General features: G+C 38.4%; 1 protein-coding gene across 9 annotated transcripts in view; it reads right to left on the bottom strand.

Moving 5' to 3' along the window:
* LOC124776258 (heterogeneous nuclear ribonucleoprotein R-like) overlaps window positions 1-16,504 on the bottom strand; it is a 110,665-nt gene that overhangs the window by 46,556 nt on the left and 47,605 nt on the right. For 8 of the 9 annotated variants that reach the window (XM_047251144.1, XM_047251148.1, XM_047251141.1 and 5 more), the window contains exons 3-6: window positions 4,319-4,659; window positions 4,046-4,222; window positions 3,186-3,321; window positions 2,033-2,238 (exon numbers count right to left, since the gene is read on the bottom strand). In XM_047251144.1, coding sequence (XP_047107100.1) covers window positions 2,033-2,238; window positions 3,186-3,321; window positions 4,046-4,222; window positions 4,319-4,659 — 860 coding nt within the window. Of the gene's footprint in view, window positions 1-2,032; window positions 2,239-2,683; window positions 2,820-3,185; window positions 3,322-4,045; window positions 4,223-4,318; window positions 4,660-16,504 lie in introns of all 9 variants that reach the window. The other variant, XM_047251142.1, reaches the window with a different exon arrangement.

A 16,504-nucleotide genomic window follows, 5' to 3' on the forward strand; every position in this document is an offset into this window, starting at 1 on the left:
CTTTGAGTAGCCACCAAGTTCGTCCTACAGCTCTTGAGTCAAGACCACAATGACCTTAGCCTTGCAATCTGTGAAGAGCTTATCAATTGCGCAAATGAGAAGGAGATGTTGCATTTGACACGGTGTCCCATTGCAGGCTGTTAACAACAGTAAGAGCATACGGAATAATTTCATAGATATGCAAGTGGCTGGAAAACTTCTTAAATAATAGAACCCAATATGTTGTCCTAACGGCAAGCGTTCATCTGAGACAAGGGTATCGTCAGGAGTGCCCCAGGGAAGTGTGATACAACCCCTGTTGTTCTCTGACAGGGTGGGGAGCAATCTGTGGTTGTTTACTGATGGCGTCTCGGTCTACAGTAAGGTGTCAAAGTTGAGTGACTGTAGGAAGATACAGCACAACTTCGACAAAATTTCCAGTTGGTGTGATGAATGGCAACTAGTCTTGAAAGTGGAAAAATGTAAGTTAATGGGGACAAGTAGGAAGAACAAATCTGTAATGTTTGGATACAGTATCACTATTGTTCCACTTGACACAGTCATCATCGAGATATCTGGGGATAACACTGCAAAGTGATACGAGGTGAGACCAGTGTATGAGAACTGCGGTAGGGAAGGCGAATGGTCATCTTTGATTTATTGGGAGAATTTTCGGAAAGAGTGGTTCACCTGTAAGGGAGACTGCATATAGAACACTGGTGCGACCTATTCTTGAGTACTGCTGGAGTATTTGGGATCCATAACTGGTCGGATCGAAGGAAAACATTGATGCAATTCAAAGGCGGGGTGCCAGATTGGTTACCGGTAGGTTCGAACAAAAGTAAGTGTTAGAGAGATGTTTCAGAACATCAAATGGGAATCCCTGGATGGAACATGACGTTCTTTTTGAATAACACCATTGAGAATATTTAGAGTGCCGGCATTATGAGCTGACTGCCGAACGATTCTACTGCCGCCAACATACATTGCGCGCAAGGACCACGAAGATAATATAAGAGAAATCAGGGCTCATACAGAGGCATGCAGACAATCTGCTTTCCCTCACTCTTATTTGCTAGTGGAACAGAAAAGGAAATAACGAGTAGTGCAGTGTACCCTCCACCTCACACCGTACTATGGCTTGCGGAGTATCTGTGTAAATGTAGATATCCCTTAAGAGAATCATAACTGGTGATAAGATGGTCTATGGTCATGATGTTGACGCTAAGTTCAATCTTTGCAATAGGTCACGAAAGCTTGCTTCTTATTTTTTTAAAAAAATTAAAATAAATATGATAGTTCATCATGAATTTGTCCCACAGGGACAAACTGTTAACTAATGGAACTACCAGAATGTGTTGCGATGTCTGGGAGAAAATGTGACAAGGATATGGCCTGAAACGCGGCGAGACGATCTATGGCTCTTGCATTATGATAGAGCACCCACATATTCATCTTTGTTGGTGCATGACTACTGCACAAAGAACAACACTGCTGCTTCATTCTCCGTACTGTCCAGAAATGACTACTGCATTCCAAAGTTAAAAAGCTAGTTGATAAGACAAAGATTTGGAATGACAGACAAGATAAAAGAAAATTCACACATGGCAAGTGGCCTGCCACGACTGCTTCCAGGAGTGGAAATGGTGTTGGGAGTGACGTGACGTACCAATTGTGGAGGAGATTATTTCAATAGAGGCCATGCACAGTAAGTAAAAGGCAAGTACAGAAAAATTTTGTGGACAAAGTTCTGGAATTTTTTAAACAGACCTCATATACTCTATTTGTCTTACAAAAATAAAATAAACAACTTTTCATTACTGCAAAAACAAAGGAGCCACCTCAGATAAGAGGTAAATGTTTATTACAATGGTTATTGCCACTTCAGCAAACTGAACACTTCACTTCATTATAATACACATGAGGTGGAAAACTATCGCTGCAGAGCAATAACACTAAATCACAGCACTGTTATTTTCCTAATTAATTTCCATACCTATGTGCAACTAGTAGGAAGCAACTAATATGATCACGCCTCCTGCACCAAACATACCTTTGACATTGTAGCCTCATCAGGCTCTTCTTGGGGATCTGCCCAATCAACAATGATATCACATCCCCACACCTTTATACGGCCAGTACCTAGCCGTCTCTTAGCTAAGGATGCTGCTTTGTGGGATTCATATTCCAAAAAACAAAAGCCACGATTCTTCTTCTTGTCATCAGGTGAGCTGTATATAATCACTTCTGTCAGACCAGCTGGAGGAAGAATCAATCATGGCAGCACATTAGCATAAGAATCAAGACATTCATATGTAAATTCAATTCTTAAACCTATATCCATTGCTCTTTTTACCATTTAAAAGTTCCTCAGCAGCAAGAGTTGCGGACTGAGCACGCCTGCTTACAACACATGACTATATATAAAAACTAAAAATCATGCAACTTGATACAATTCACATTAATAATTACGAAAATTAAGTCAATTATGATTTACATGGAAAAAAGTCGTGTATGTATCAAAGATAATTCTTTTACACCATCCATCATTCCCACCCACCGTGCTCAAATCAGTGAATGGAGCACAACTTAGAAAGGCAAATGTTAGCATAATGCAGTTCTCTATCCAGCCAATCTTTTAGTTCAAGCCAATCAAACTTTCAAACAAAATGACTTATCGGCTTAAGCGATAATCTCAACTTACGTGCGTGTTTTGAAAATTCTTCAAACAACTCGTCACGATCTCGATTCTTGGGTATATTCCCAACGAATAAGCGATGATTGTTATATGATACTGTAACACCAATCTTTTTGCCTTTCCGAATTTCGTAATCGTTCAGCTGTAAGAACAATGGGGAAGGAAGTGCGCCAATTAAGCTTGCCTCGCCTGTGGGGTGCTCTTATGCCTGCTTTATTGGCTGGTCTGCTTTGACAGTGAGGGTGGGAATGGGACAGAGCCTCAGGAAGCTCTGCCCGTCTGAATGTTAGCAAGCCGCACCCATCCTCACAAATTAAATTGTGCAAGGCAGGTACCTCAGTAGGTAATTTCTCTGCCACCTGGCTTGAATATTTGGCAATTTCATACATTCATCAAATGGATGGGGCAACTAACTAACAAGCTGAGAGGCACAGCTGTGATGTGGGCCCAATCCAACCCCTGCTGTCTCTAAACTACATCAATTTTTGTCTCTTTCTTTACACATTACCTGTTAATTTACCAAACTCGTCCAGAATCTCCTCTTTGCCTTTAGACTTTGGAATGTTGCCCACAAAAAGTCGCAGATTTGGAACACTAATGTTAACTTTCAGACTCTTGCCAGGTTTGATTTCATGATTATCAAGCTGTGGGATGAAGAGAAACACACACATGCCAAATTTTGGTGAGTGAGCAACAACAAGTTCAAAAAAGACGATCAGTAAATTTAGGGACTAATAAGAGCTAACTTCACAATTCTGTACCAATATTCTACTGAAACAGGCATGCTCTCTCCTTAAAATTTTAATGGATTCAAATTTTGAATGAGAGAAGTACAAAGAGTAACAAATCTTACACTTTTTTATTATTTATTTTCAGAACTACTAAACTTCAACAAACTACCATGTAAGATATTATAGTAGCTACTACACGGAAACTATAACTCAGAAAGGAGTGACTTCTCCAGCCATCACCTAAGAGAACTACTGTATGAGTTTGAATTTGGGAACACTGATCAACTGTTTGTCCAGTCCCAATTTTGCCCACAGAGCAAAGAGGAGATCTGGAAGCAAAACTTATTCTACTACTGACAGACATCCAATATAGCAAGTACAACAAGCGAACATTGTATGTTCTCAGAGTATTCAAACTCACTCAGTTTTTGAGCCAAACTTCAATACTGATTCACAAGTACAAATATATGCCAAATCAAATGGTCCAGGATAATTTTCCAATGTTTAAACTAACAAGTGAGTTTGTTACCAGAGATAATTATTTGTAGACATATTAAACATCAATTATGTAACTCAAACAATACATAACTTTATAGACAAGTATTGACACCTACAAACAGTTCAGTCTCACAATTACCTCCTTGACTGCTTGCTGTGCTGCCTCCCTAGCGGTGAAAGTAATAAAAGCATATCCCCTATTAAGGCCTGTCATGGGATCCATCATTAACCTTAGATCCCAAATAGTTCCACATTTTTCAAACAGAGGAATGAGCTCATCTTCATACATGTCTTTTGGTATCTTGCCACAAAAAACCTGAAACAGCAGCGAACAGCATTGTATCCAAATATACAAAACAAGTAAACGAATTTTCATAAACAATTACCTAGAAATTATCTATTTATTACACACCTCACAGCCATTACCAGGAGCTGGTCCCTCCCAGTCAGGTGGAGGTCCACCATACTTCCGCTGCCCTGTAGTTACGTCCAATGTATATCCAGTGCGTTCCAAAATTGATTTAATTTTGTCCTCATCTGGTGCTTTTGCAACAGTACCAGAGCCTGAACCCTGGCCTGCACGGCTTTTCTGGCGATAAGTTTTCATTACACCACACAAATATGCTGACTTATTTGAAACATGTTCCAAATTTGAATCAAGAAACTGTGTCAGAACGTTCAGTGCACCATCTACCGGAAATTCTTTCAGAGCATCCAAAGCACGTTCATCCAAATCAACGTGAGCAAGTTTACCTACGAAAATAATGACAACAAATCAATTTTATTTCAACATCAAAAGAATGCAGTGGTCCATGTTTAGAAACTTTTACAGATTACAACTGACAATTTTATACTGCATCCAAATAAATTATTATTTAACAGACTCAGTAAACTCTTATTCTCACTTTGCACCTACTGCTCACGTCCCCCTTCAATAAAAGTATACTTTTTTTTTTAATAGACCTACATAAAAAGTAAAGCTAACAACCCAAAGGTTTGTTTGAACAAGACAGCACTCTATTTAGCAAGGTCCTAGTGGTGATGGCATACTCTTGCCATGGAACTGGCTTATCCTGCCATGGGACTGGCTTATCCATGGGGTATATCATGGACACCATTGTGAAACTTGGCATTTTGCTAACAAATCATTCCCACATGTGAGAGCCACACTTACCTGAAAACAGGGTCACTTAACTACTTACCTGAAAACAGGGTCACTTAACTGAAGCTCAAAGATCATTACACTGTTAATAGCTGTGTTGTAAAACGTATAAAAGCCACGAGAAAACACTACCCTTTAATCACTTCAAGCAATAAAAATGATTAAGCAAGATCAGGCCTATGTTGTAAATAAACTTTGCAGCACTTAAAGAGGCACTCCTTCAGCAACACAAAGTGTATTATTTTAATGGAAAATTCAATTATCTTTCACAAATTTCCAAGTCATGGTAGACTCAAAAGTTCAGCAGCAGACACAGCATCAATGAGGACAGACTCTGCAGATTTGAGGTACAACAGTTTTGAGACATTAGATCTCTTCAATCACAACATAATATGCTTTCAACATCAAGCCACCTCTAGCTAACAGAAAATCTACAATGTAAGATCTTGACACAAATCCATTATCAATATATTTGGTACATTGCACAACACTGAAAAAGCTTTTCATACAAGCCCACAACCTATCAGTTGAACAATCAAAAAATTAATGATACACAGTTCCATCTTCAATTGTATTCAGCTCTGCAAATACCAGTTGCAACCAGAACCCAGATCACAATTCAATTTAAATAATGTATTTTCACCACTATGTGTGGTGAACATACAAAGCGAGAAACATGTCAATAATCCCCAGAGTTGCCACAGACACTCCTTCACACATTTGCTATTACATAATACTCAATGTGGTAAACTACTACTAACTCAGGAAAACAATAATTATGAATACAACTTTAAATATGCCTGTTTAGCATGTTTAAAAATTAAAATACTAATTGATGGAACACACTGCTGTCAATTGTTTTGGATGTAATTTTTACTCTTGTTTCCAAGAAATAATGAAACAATTAGCAAGTCACTCTACTGCAACAAAAAGGATTTTGGCAGCTGATTGCTCCACTTCTCAATAAATCTGACATAGACAATAACATCTTGCACATGTAGCCTAGCTGCAGTAATTCAAATAATTGTCTACATGTTGCTTTGTGCTGAAAATAACCTAAGAAGCATTTAAATGAAAACGTGTTGAGTGCACAGATTTAGCATACAAAATTGGTAAAACTGCTGTCTAATACTGATGGTACTTATTAATTATTCACTTTAAGAAGAGCCTGAATGGTGACTGCCAAGAGCAAGTCTATCGATAGAAGTCGAATGCTGTGTTTTATTACCAACAGCTCACTGTTAAACCCTACCTAGACAATCTTAGTTGTCAGACAACCATGTTCTCAACGAGTCTATGTACCCGTAAATTAAGACAATACATGAAATTAAAAATGACAGAACTGTTGTGTGTAAATTGAGTTTGAAACAGTTAAATAAACTTATATGTTCAACAAAGACACTTTGCACCTGGTATTGAAAGCAACATAGGTAGCAACTGGAAACAAACGAATATGGGTCTGAAGCCATATACTGACTTCTACCTTAGTAGCTTCTCCTGTCAACCGTCATGCTGAGAGTCTTCTTAGAGTGAACAATAAGTAAGTGCATGTAAATAATACAGTAACAGTAGCTTGCATATGCTCATCTGTTAAGTGATCTTTAAGTCTATCCAGCTGGCTTATAGCATTTAAAGAGGGATACCTGAAACCATGACCAAACCATCTTCACAAACTTTACCATGACTGCTATTCTGAGTCAAAGACTGAACGGTAAATTCATCAACAGAAAAAGCCGGATTCTTCAATACCGATGAGGTCTACAGCCGCATTAGAAACACACTGCTTCATAAATTCTTTTGCACAGAATCAACATACAAAGGATGATTAGCTACGAAAGTTATTGAGAACATGAGCACCAGAAGCCTATAAAGTATTAGGAACGGACAATAATTTCATTTCGTTGCCAACATTCACACCATCCAATCTTACTGTGTTTACACTGACTGAGAATGAAATTCCACTTCAATTCTCTGCTGTGTTAGTTTCTAGAGATTAAGGGCAATAGCTATTTGCTTTACAAATCAGCGAACTACCAGTAATAAGAATTAACAAGAAGTTCGAGAAAGGAGGATTGGGTGAATCATGTAAATTAGCAATGCTTGCGAAGGAGAAGCACCTCTTTTTGGGAAGATGCAATACGTCTTTAATTATACACATATTATTCCAAAGGAACTATATGCCGCACTTGTAGCAACGTATCTGATTCAAGGTAGTAAATCATTCCATCTACAAGCTCTGAAAGGTCAGGATTCCACTATAAATCTATTTGTGGCTGCAAATTACTGCTGTGGTAATCAGAAGGTACAAATTTTGATGATATAATTTGACTTGCTGAAAATTACTCTTCCATTTACTTTCACATCTAACCAGTCGTTTTATTTAATTCTTTGACTGCAAAATCTCTTATAACTGGTTCCACGACTTCTTAACTGGAAAAAATCTCTTTTTTGTGTGTTTATTATTTTAGTCTTAATGTAAACGATTTATAGTCCTGCACTGAGCAAGGGGGTGCAGCGGTTAGCACAATGAACTCTCATTCGGGAGGGTGACGGTTGAAATCTGCGATTGGACATCCAAATTTGGGTTTTCTGTTATTTCCCTAAATCACTCCAGGCAAATGTCTGGCTGATTTCCTTCCCCATCCTTGACACAATCTGAGCTCATGCTCCCTTCTCAATGTTGACAGGATGTTAAACGCAATCTTCCTTCGTTCCTTCCTTCTTTTACAGTCCTGCTTTCAAACTTTTTCTACTAATTTCTTCCACTTGTTGCTTAAATTAATCAAAGCTAGAGGCAAACATCACAAAGCTACCTGTAATATGTATGTTGTTCAGCCACAAAATGTACCTGGTTCCCAGTTTGGAGATTCCGGAATGTCCTTTAAGAGATGCCAAGATATTACAAGTGCAAACAAAGTTGACACACAGCGCACTGGCTGATGGAAGCGGCTGTATGAGAAATGCCTTCGCAGTCGCTCGCATCAGCCACTGCGCCCAGTGTCAACTTCTGGTGATGGCACATCTCCCAATGTACTGACTGGGCTTGATAATGAGTGTACTAAGTATCTTCTACATTACAGTTACGAGACACCTAAGTCTTCCTGTCTCTTTCCTTCTTAGTGTTGTACAATTGCAGCAGAGTCCCAGTTTTGGGGGATTGTCCTCCTTCCAGACATTTTGCAGCTCAATTTAATGCTACATTTCCCCTAGTTTTAATTATTCATACTGAAATGCCGTCAAATCCCGGTACATTCCTCTAGTTTCTTCAAATTACTTTATCACAATATCTAGCTTTAATTACCAAAAAATCATTGTTTACATTATAACTACCTGCCTTTCCAGCTCATCTCTGGAACTACAGACACTTAAAAGTATCCCTATATAGTCCTCTCTTTGTTATTAGTTACTGTACCTTGCACAACTTTAAATGTTATGTCTACCAAACATTCTCTTTTCACTATACATACTGTTTTTGGTTTTTTCCTTTGCCATTTTTTCTTCAGGGCATTTCTAAAGAGCTTTGCTTGATTCAGCATACACGAGCAATTTCCTATCATCACATCTCTAAACACTTTTATTGTTGCCTTGCTATAGTTTAGACTTTCTGTTGTTTAATTTAATGATACCTCCTGCAATATCTTTTCAAGTTTGTATAGAACCTTAGATAATCATAATTTTTTTCTTTGTCAATATATGCTTCATTTTCTAAGATGTCGAACTTCTTGCTTCAATTTAATTTGTTACATACCATAATTTTGAACTACATTCTCATATTCCTACATTTTTGATTTCCTGCTTGTTGAGTACTTTTTCTGACTGCTGCATTTTTAGGCTATATCCTACAAGCCTATGGAACACTCAAAATTTTGTAGTGGTTGTCACATTCTGCACATTTTCCGTATCACTAGTTAAAAATATAGTGATAAACATACTGTTCATCATAACAAATCCTAACAAAAAAAAAAAAAAAAAAAAAACATGTATCATTTCTAGTATTTTACCCATTTTCCCACTGAAATCTCAAATATGAGATCAACAGGAAGTGCAAAATGGCTAAGCAGGAATGATTAGTGAACAAATGTAAGGATGTAGAGGCATATAGCACTAGGGGCAAGATAGATACTGCCTACAGGAAAATTAGAGACCTTTGGAGAGAAGAGAACCACCCCTATGAATATCAAGATCTCAGATGGAAAACCAGTTCTAAGCAAAGAAGGGAAAGCAGAAAGGTGGAAGGAGTATGTAGAGGGTCTATACAAGGGCAATGTACTTAAGGGCAATAATATGGCAATGGTAGAGGACATAGATGAAGATGAAATGGAAGATATGATACTGTGTGAAGAATTTGACAGAGCACTGAAAGACCTAGGTCGAAACAATGCCCCTGGAGAACTACTGATAGCCTTGGGAGAGCCAGCCCTGACAAAACTCTATCATTTGGTGAGCAAGATGTATGAGACAGGTGAAACACCCTTCAACTTCAAGAAGAATAAAATAATCCCAATCCCAAAGTGTTGACATGTGTGAAAATTACTGAACTATGAGTTTAATAAGTCCCAGCTACAAAATACTAAGACTCATTATTTACATAAAAATGGAAAAAGCTGGTAGAAGCCGACCTTGAGGAAGAGCTGACTGGATTCCGTAGAAATGCTGGAACACGTGAGGCAATTCTGACCCTACAAATTATCTTAGAAGATAGGTTAAGGAAAGACAAACCTATGTTTCTAGCATTTCTACACTTAGAGAAAGCTTTTGATAATATTGACAGGAATACTCTTTCAATTTCTGAAGGTGGCAGGGGTAAAACACAGGGAGGGAAAGGCTATTTACAATTTGAACAGAAACCAGATTGCAGTTATAAGAGTTGAGGGGCATGAAAAGGAAGCAGTGGTTGGGAAGGGAGTGAGACAGGGTTGTAGCCTATCTCCCAGATGTTACTCAATCTGTATATTGAGCAAGCAGTAAGGGAAACAAAAGAAAAATTTGGAGTAGGAATTAAAATCCATGAAGAAGAAATATAAACTTTGAGGTTTGCCGATGACATTGTAATTCTGTCGGAGACAGCAAAGGAGCTGGAAGAGCAGTTGAACGGAATGGACAGTGTCTTGACAGGAGGATATAAGATGAACATCAACAGAAGCAAAACGAGGATAATGGAATGTAGTCAAATTAAATCAGGTGATGCTGAGGGAATTAGATTAGGAAATGAGACACTTAAAGTAGTAAAGGATTTTTGCTATTTGGGGAGCAAAATAACTGATGATGGTCGAAGTAGAGAGGACATAAAATGTAGACTGGCAATGGAAAGGAAAGCGTTTCTGAAGAAGAGAAATTAGTTAACACCGAGTATAGATTTAAGTGTCAGGAAGCTTTTTCTGGAAGTATTAGCATGGAGTGTAGCCATGTATGGAAGTGAAACACGGACGATAAATTGTTTAGACAAGAAGAGAATAGAACTTTCGAAATGTGGAGCTACAGAAGGATGCTGAAGATTAGATGGGTAGGTCATGTAACTAATGAGGTGGTACTGAACAGAACTGGTGAAAAGAGGAATTTGTGGCACAACTTGACTAGAAGAAGGGATCAGTTGGTAGGACATGTTCTGAGGCATCAAGGGATCACCAATTTAGTATTGGAGGGCAGCGTGGAGGGTAAAAATCGTAGAGGGAGACTAAGAGAGGAAAACACTAAGCAGATTTAGTAGGATGTAGGGTGCAGTAGTTACTTGGAGATGAAGAAGCTTGCACAGGATAGAGTAGCATGGAGAGCTGCATCAAACAAGTCTCTGGACTGGAGACAACAACAACATGGTAAGTAATTTAAAGAGAACTTTCTTGAACACCGGCAACTTGAACACCGGCAACAGGAAACATTTGTATTAGCAGTTTCTATTGGAAACGAACAGATATGAAAGGTCTTCCTCTTTCACTTTTAAAATTCTTGAACTCTTGGTTCTCCAAAGCCACTTATGATGCAGAATATTTTGAATAAAAGATTGAATTCTTCCACAATGATGACATGTGGAAGTTGTCTGATGCAAGCATTGGGTGTCAATTAACTGTAAAGAACATGCCATAGACTTAATATGACTGTCTTCTTGGACGCATCTCACTTCACACGAATGACCTGGAATGACGTCTCTGTAGTGCTGATGCTCTGAAGCTGTGTAAGAATCTTTAGAATATTTCTGCAAAGCTAATGTCCACAGAATTGGAAAATGTTAACATAGTCAAATGTCTGCAACCAACAAGAGTTGATGATCAGCAGTTTGCAGCCGTGGTACAGAATGCTATTTGGATTCTGTGTTCCAACTTAGTCACAGTGAGAAGTTATTTTCCAACATTTTCTAACAACAATGAAGTGTTAACATGTGGCACAATCTCTCAGAAGGTAACCTAAAAATCATGACACTGCTGTCATTTAAAAAAACTTCTCTGCAGTGTGTCTGAAGCTTACCTGCCTTAAAGTGCTATAAAATAAATGTTTTTAATTTTTCTTTGCAAGTCAGTGCAACATAAATGTGATTGTCTGATGTAGGGACCTGAAAATGTAGCAGCTATTTTTTGCAAAGTTAGATTTTTTGGCATAAATGTTACACATTTAAATTTAAAAGTTTGGCAAGCCACTTGCGTGAAGATGAAGTTTGTTTCCCAAGAAAGAAGAAAGAACAAAACAGATACAAAAACTACAATAATAATAATAATAATAATAATAATAATAACGGGGGTAATTAAGATAGTAAGCAGTTTTTATTCTCATTACTAAAAACTTTTGAGACGAATATTTGCTTCTGCAAAAATTTAAAGTTTTTTTCCAAAACTGCCTTGGCTTGTTTTCTCCTCTTGGCTCTATTGAAACTTCCAACAAATAATTGTTTCTGTTCAGAAGGGGCTCTCACTGATGAGCAAACTGTTTCTCTGATTTAAGGAGTTTTTCGACGTTCTCTCTTTTTCCACACGGTTCGATAACAACAAAATCCGCAGAACACAGAGTTCAAATCTAAAGCATACAAGCCCTGATCTGTATACAGCAGAGCCTTTTCATGCACCTTGAGACCCATGGCCAACAACACTACAAACAGGACAGACAAGGTGCTTAAAGAGTGGACAGAGAACTGAACATAGCTCTATCCATAATTTACAGGAAGACTATCTGCATCGTCGTGCTGCGACTATCTACATCGTTGCACTACAGCAGCCACCACAACTTAGTAAGCAGCCCGAAGTGTGAACAAACGAGAACTTCGAATGCTCAAAAGCTGAGGAGCAGTCCAGGAGAACAAGCCCTGCCTTCCTGTCACAAGTCTCCCTGCCTATGCCCGTGTTCTTTTTTTCTGTGAAATCAGGATCACAAATCCTTCTGGTGCCGCGAGAGTTGTACTTAAACTCTATGATAAACAGGATTACACTCGTCACTCATTTCAAAATAAGAAAAGAAAATAATGAGCTAAATGGCTAACTTAGATTAAAATACATAACCTAAAGGAGAGAAAAGCCATCAAATTACCAAAATGTGTAAAAAGTAATACCAAAATTGACCACAAAATGTAACAATATTTTCTGTCCCTAATTATGACTTTTCCATTGCTTTTCAAAATGAATTCCGGTATTTACATTAATATGCTGAGCTATAAACCTGGAGTAACTTACACTTTGTAGGAGTGTTTTGATGCCTGTAATACTTATAAAGTTGTTAACATTCACTGCAAAATTGGTGCTGCACACATATCTAGGATGACGGAAGTGACTGTCCACTGTAGTCAGTAATGAACAGTTAACTTTCTGCATATTACTCAAAGTGTCAGAACTGTTTCTGTGCTTGGTGGATTTCATTCCTGAAAACCATGTTTTGTATCAAGTATGCTCTGCCAGGTAAACAAGAATTATTGGATCATTTCAAATTGATTATTTCTGAACATCCATCTTATGTCCTAGACTTGTGTCAAAGTAATTTCCACCTGTTCATGGGCATGAAAGTGTCGTTGGATTACAAACACTGACACCAACACATGCTGTGGCAGGCTGGCTGCAGCCTCAGCAGCAGATTTCCCCCCCCCCCCCCCAAGTAATAAGTCAACTCATTAAGAGGTATGAAAACTGCTTGAGCTGGATTGATGATAGTGTAGAGTTAGTGTACAAAGGTGTCATTAAGATTTTCTAATATATTTTCTTTGTGTACATTACTTGTAGCCTAACAAATTTGTTTCCAGAGGCACAAGGTGTCTTCAGTGTGCAATGTCACAGTGATTTTTCAGCATACTTTCTACCTTGTCTCCAACTTAGCAGTCGCAGTTACATTCAAACTGGTACCACTTGTGGTTAAACAATAAGCTCATTTTGGTCGTTATATGTAACAGTCATCAACTCGCGGTTCAAATACAATGCCCTTGCAGCCACCATCTAATTAGATCATACTTTTTTTCAGACAAACCAGGGTATTTTCAAAGCATATGCACATACTGACATGCTTATTTGATGGTCGTCGTCATCAATTCTTGTACACACCACTCCAAGCCAAAAAATATATTGCATTCATGGTACAAATATGTTTCATTAATCAAGCAGTTACTAATAGTCTGAAATCTGGGAACATACTGGGTCGTCTTCTGCTAAAGAAATCAGGATGATAATCTTCATATCCACTCAAGAATTTTACTACTCCAACAAAATGAGGCTTCATGGTCAAAAGTCCCTACATCACACCCATATGTCAATCAATCTTTAAAGAGTTCCTAGCTAATTCGGAAAATAGGTAGCTTACTTTAGATGTCACTCAATTAGTTGTTCTAGAATGAAGTTCACATCAGAAAAAAATTTATAAAATCTGTACACCAAGAATTAAGAATGAGTCTAACAGGACAAGTAGCAATTGTGATTAGCTTCCTTTGTGTGCTTAGTTTGTGTGTTTAGGGTTCCTTTCACACAACACAACCAACTGTCACTAACACTGATGTAATGTCTACATGGTGTATCTGCATACCAACAATATTGCCACCTCCCATGTTCAGCTGTATTTTACTATCTCCCTGTTATTCAGATCCAGTGCCCCACTAAAGTGCATTGGCTGTCATTTCTCTGGTGTTTCTGAAGCCTTTTCAACTGTTTCTGTGATGAGTTTGTACTGCCAGACCAACTAAAACTGCTTTTTTCTTATCCAACATTTAGTGTCAAAGGCAAAAGCAACAAAATATTGCCTAAATTATAATTTTACATGCTCAGTTGATAGAATAACCTAATAGTGACAGAAAACATGGAGGAGGAAAAGTCCGAATCTGCTTGTGCCTCAAAACTGCTATGCCATGCCACACAGCCTTCATGTTTCTCTCACGCAGCAGCACAACCATACTTAAATCCCTACAGTCAGCATCAAACATTCTGGAAGTGAATATTAATTACAGTTGCTCTACTGATTGTGTACATAAAATTAAATTAATTGGTTGTTTTATTTATAATGAGAACAGAATAAATTTTCCACCGACACTACAAAAACACCCTATGAATAATTTCTGTCTGTGCGAGTGCGTGCAGTGGGATGGGGGAGCACACACACATAAGGGAGTGCACACACATGTTCACTCATATTTTACACAAAAAGACTCCTCAGGAAGGGGAACCTATTCAACAAAAATTCTGAGTATGTTTTTATAGCACTCTCCAGTACGTAGCACACACATTGATGATAGACAGGAAAATTAACAAGAAATGTGAAAGAGCCCGGGATATCAAATTGTGAGAGAATCAATGCACCTATGTGCCTTATGGGTGTAGCAGTGTATCTCAACAACAAAAGTCTACGATTCACGTGTACTATATTTTGCTTATACTGAATATTTGAATTTCTGACAAGTTCATGGGGGACACAACTTGCAACCCCATAAAATAAAACAGTTGCCAAGGTACAATTCAATGAAGCAGTGGCCCTCTGTTAACACAGCACAAGGCTTCCTTCCTGCCAACAGACAGCTGCTGACTCAACGATAATCTTTCTGAATGGATTTGTTGAGTTCAAGGCAACAATGAATACTAAGAAAAACAAATTACCATGTCATTCCTCATTCTAAAAGAATGACATTTCTTTCCTGATCTTAGCATAGCAATCTAAGACAGCAAAAATTTTAAACATTTGTATGGACTGGAGTTTACTGCAACTTACAGGGCGAGTCAAAAAGGACTTTCCAAGAATGAAATTTTCACTCTGCAGCGGAGTGTGCACTAATGTGAAGCTTACTGGTAGATTAAAACCGTGTACCAGACCGATACTTTAACTCGGGACCTTTGCTTTTTGCAGGCAAATGCTCTACCAACTGAGCAACCCAAGCAGGACTCATGACCCTTCCTCACAGCTTTTCTTCCGACAGTACTTCATCTCCTTCCTTCCAAACTTCACTGAAGCATGCCTCCACAATACCCTTTCTTTCAGAGTGTTGGTTCTGCAAGTTCCGCAGAAGAGCTTCTGTGAAGTTTGGAAGGCAGGAGTCAAAGTACTGACAGAAGTAAAGCTGTGAGGACGGGTCATGAGTCATGCTTGGGTAGCTCAGTTGGTAGAGAACTTGCCCACAAAAGGCAAACGTCCTGAGTTCGAGTCTCAGTCCAATACACAGTTTTAATCTGCCAGGAAGTTTCAGGACTTTCCAACTTTAAAATGTTACACACATTTAGTGAGGTAAGTTACAGAATCGATAAACGTGCCATTTTATAGCAAACAACCTCAAGTTGTATTCACATATTGCAGCAGTACGCCATTCTATCAGAAGTGTCAGCATGTAAAACAGCTACTTTCACTAGTGTGCATAATACTTGCTGTGTGTTTTGATTTCATGAAATAAAGTCTGCAACAACTGCTCAGCGGAAACTGGCACCAAACATGCTAAAGAACCTGCAAGCCTACAATTTAATCTCAGCACAAGAACTTTATCGAGACAGGTCGTTCACTGCGACATTATGAAACACCAGCTCACCCGCAAGTTGTTGACTACGTTGAACAGGTTAGAGAGAGCTTTACCAGGGTGTATAAATGGAGAAGGAAAAAAATTTCCCGGATTTCCCGGTTGAAAATACACTTTCTCCCAGGTGAAAATATATTTTTTTCCGCTTTAAGTGACAGTATACTTTTCCTCGGCACTGTAAAACTCATCAGTCCTTTATGGTTTTATACACCGGCACTTTAGAAAATGAAACTCAGGGGAAAAAAACACATTTTGGAAGGATCTTTAATGTGCAGCAACATGTACACTACATATTTTCATGTTACGAAGGTATAAATTCGAATTCCACCAAACACCGCAATGTTACTTTCCGAAGCACTGAAATCGAGATTGCGACGTCCTTTTGTAAGCCAGGCACAACTCATGTCACGTGATCTCGCCAGCTTATGACAGCATAAACACACGTGATGTAGTCAGCCAACAGCAAGATCACTCTTAAGTAGCGCGAA

This window comes from Schistocerca piceifrons, chromosome 2, assembly GCF_021461385.2.
Source record: "Schistocerca piceifrons isolate TAMUIC-IGC-003096 chromosome 2, iqSchPice1.1, whole genome shotgun sequence".
NCBI classification, from domain to species: Eukaryota; Metazoa; Arthropoda; class Insecta; order Orthoptera; family Acrididae; genus Schistocerca; species Schistocerca piceifrons.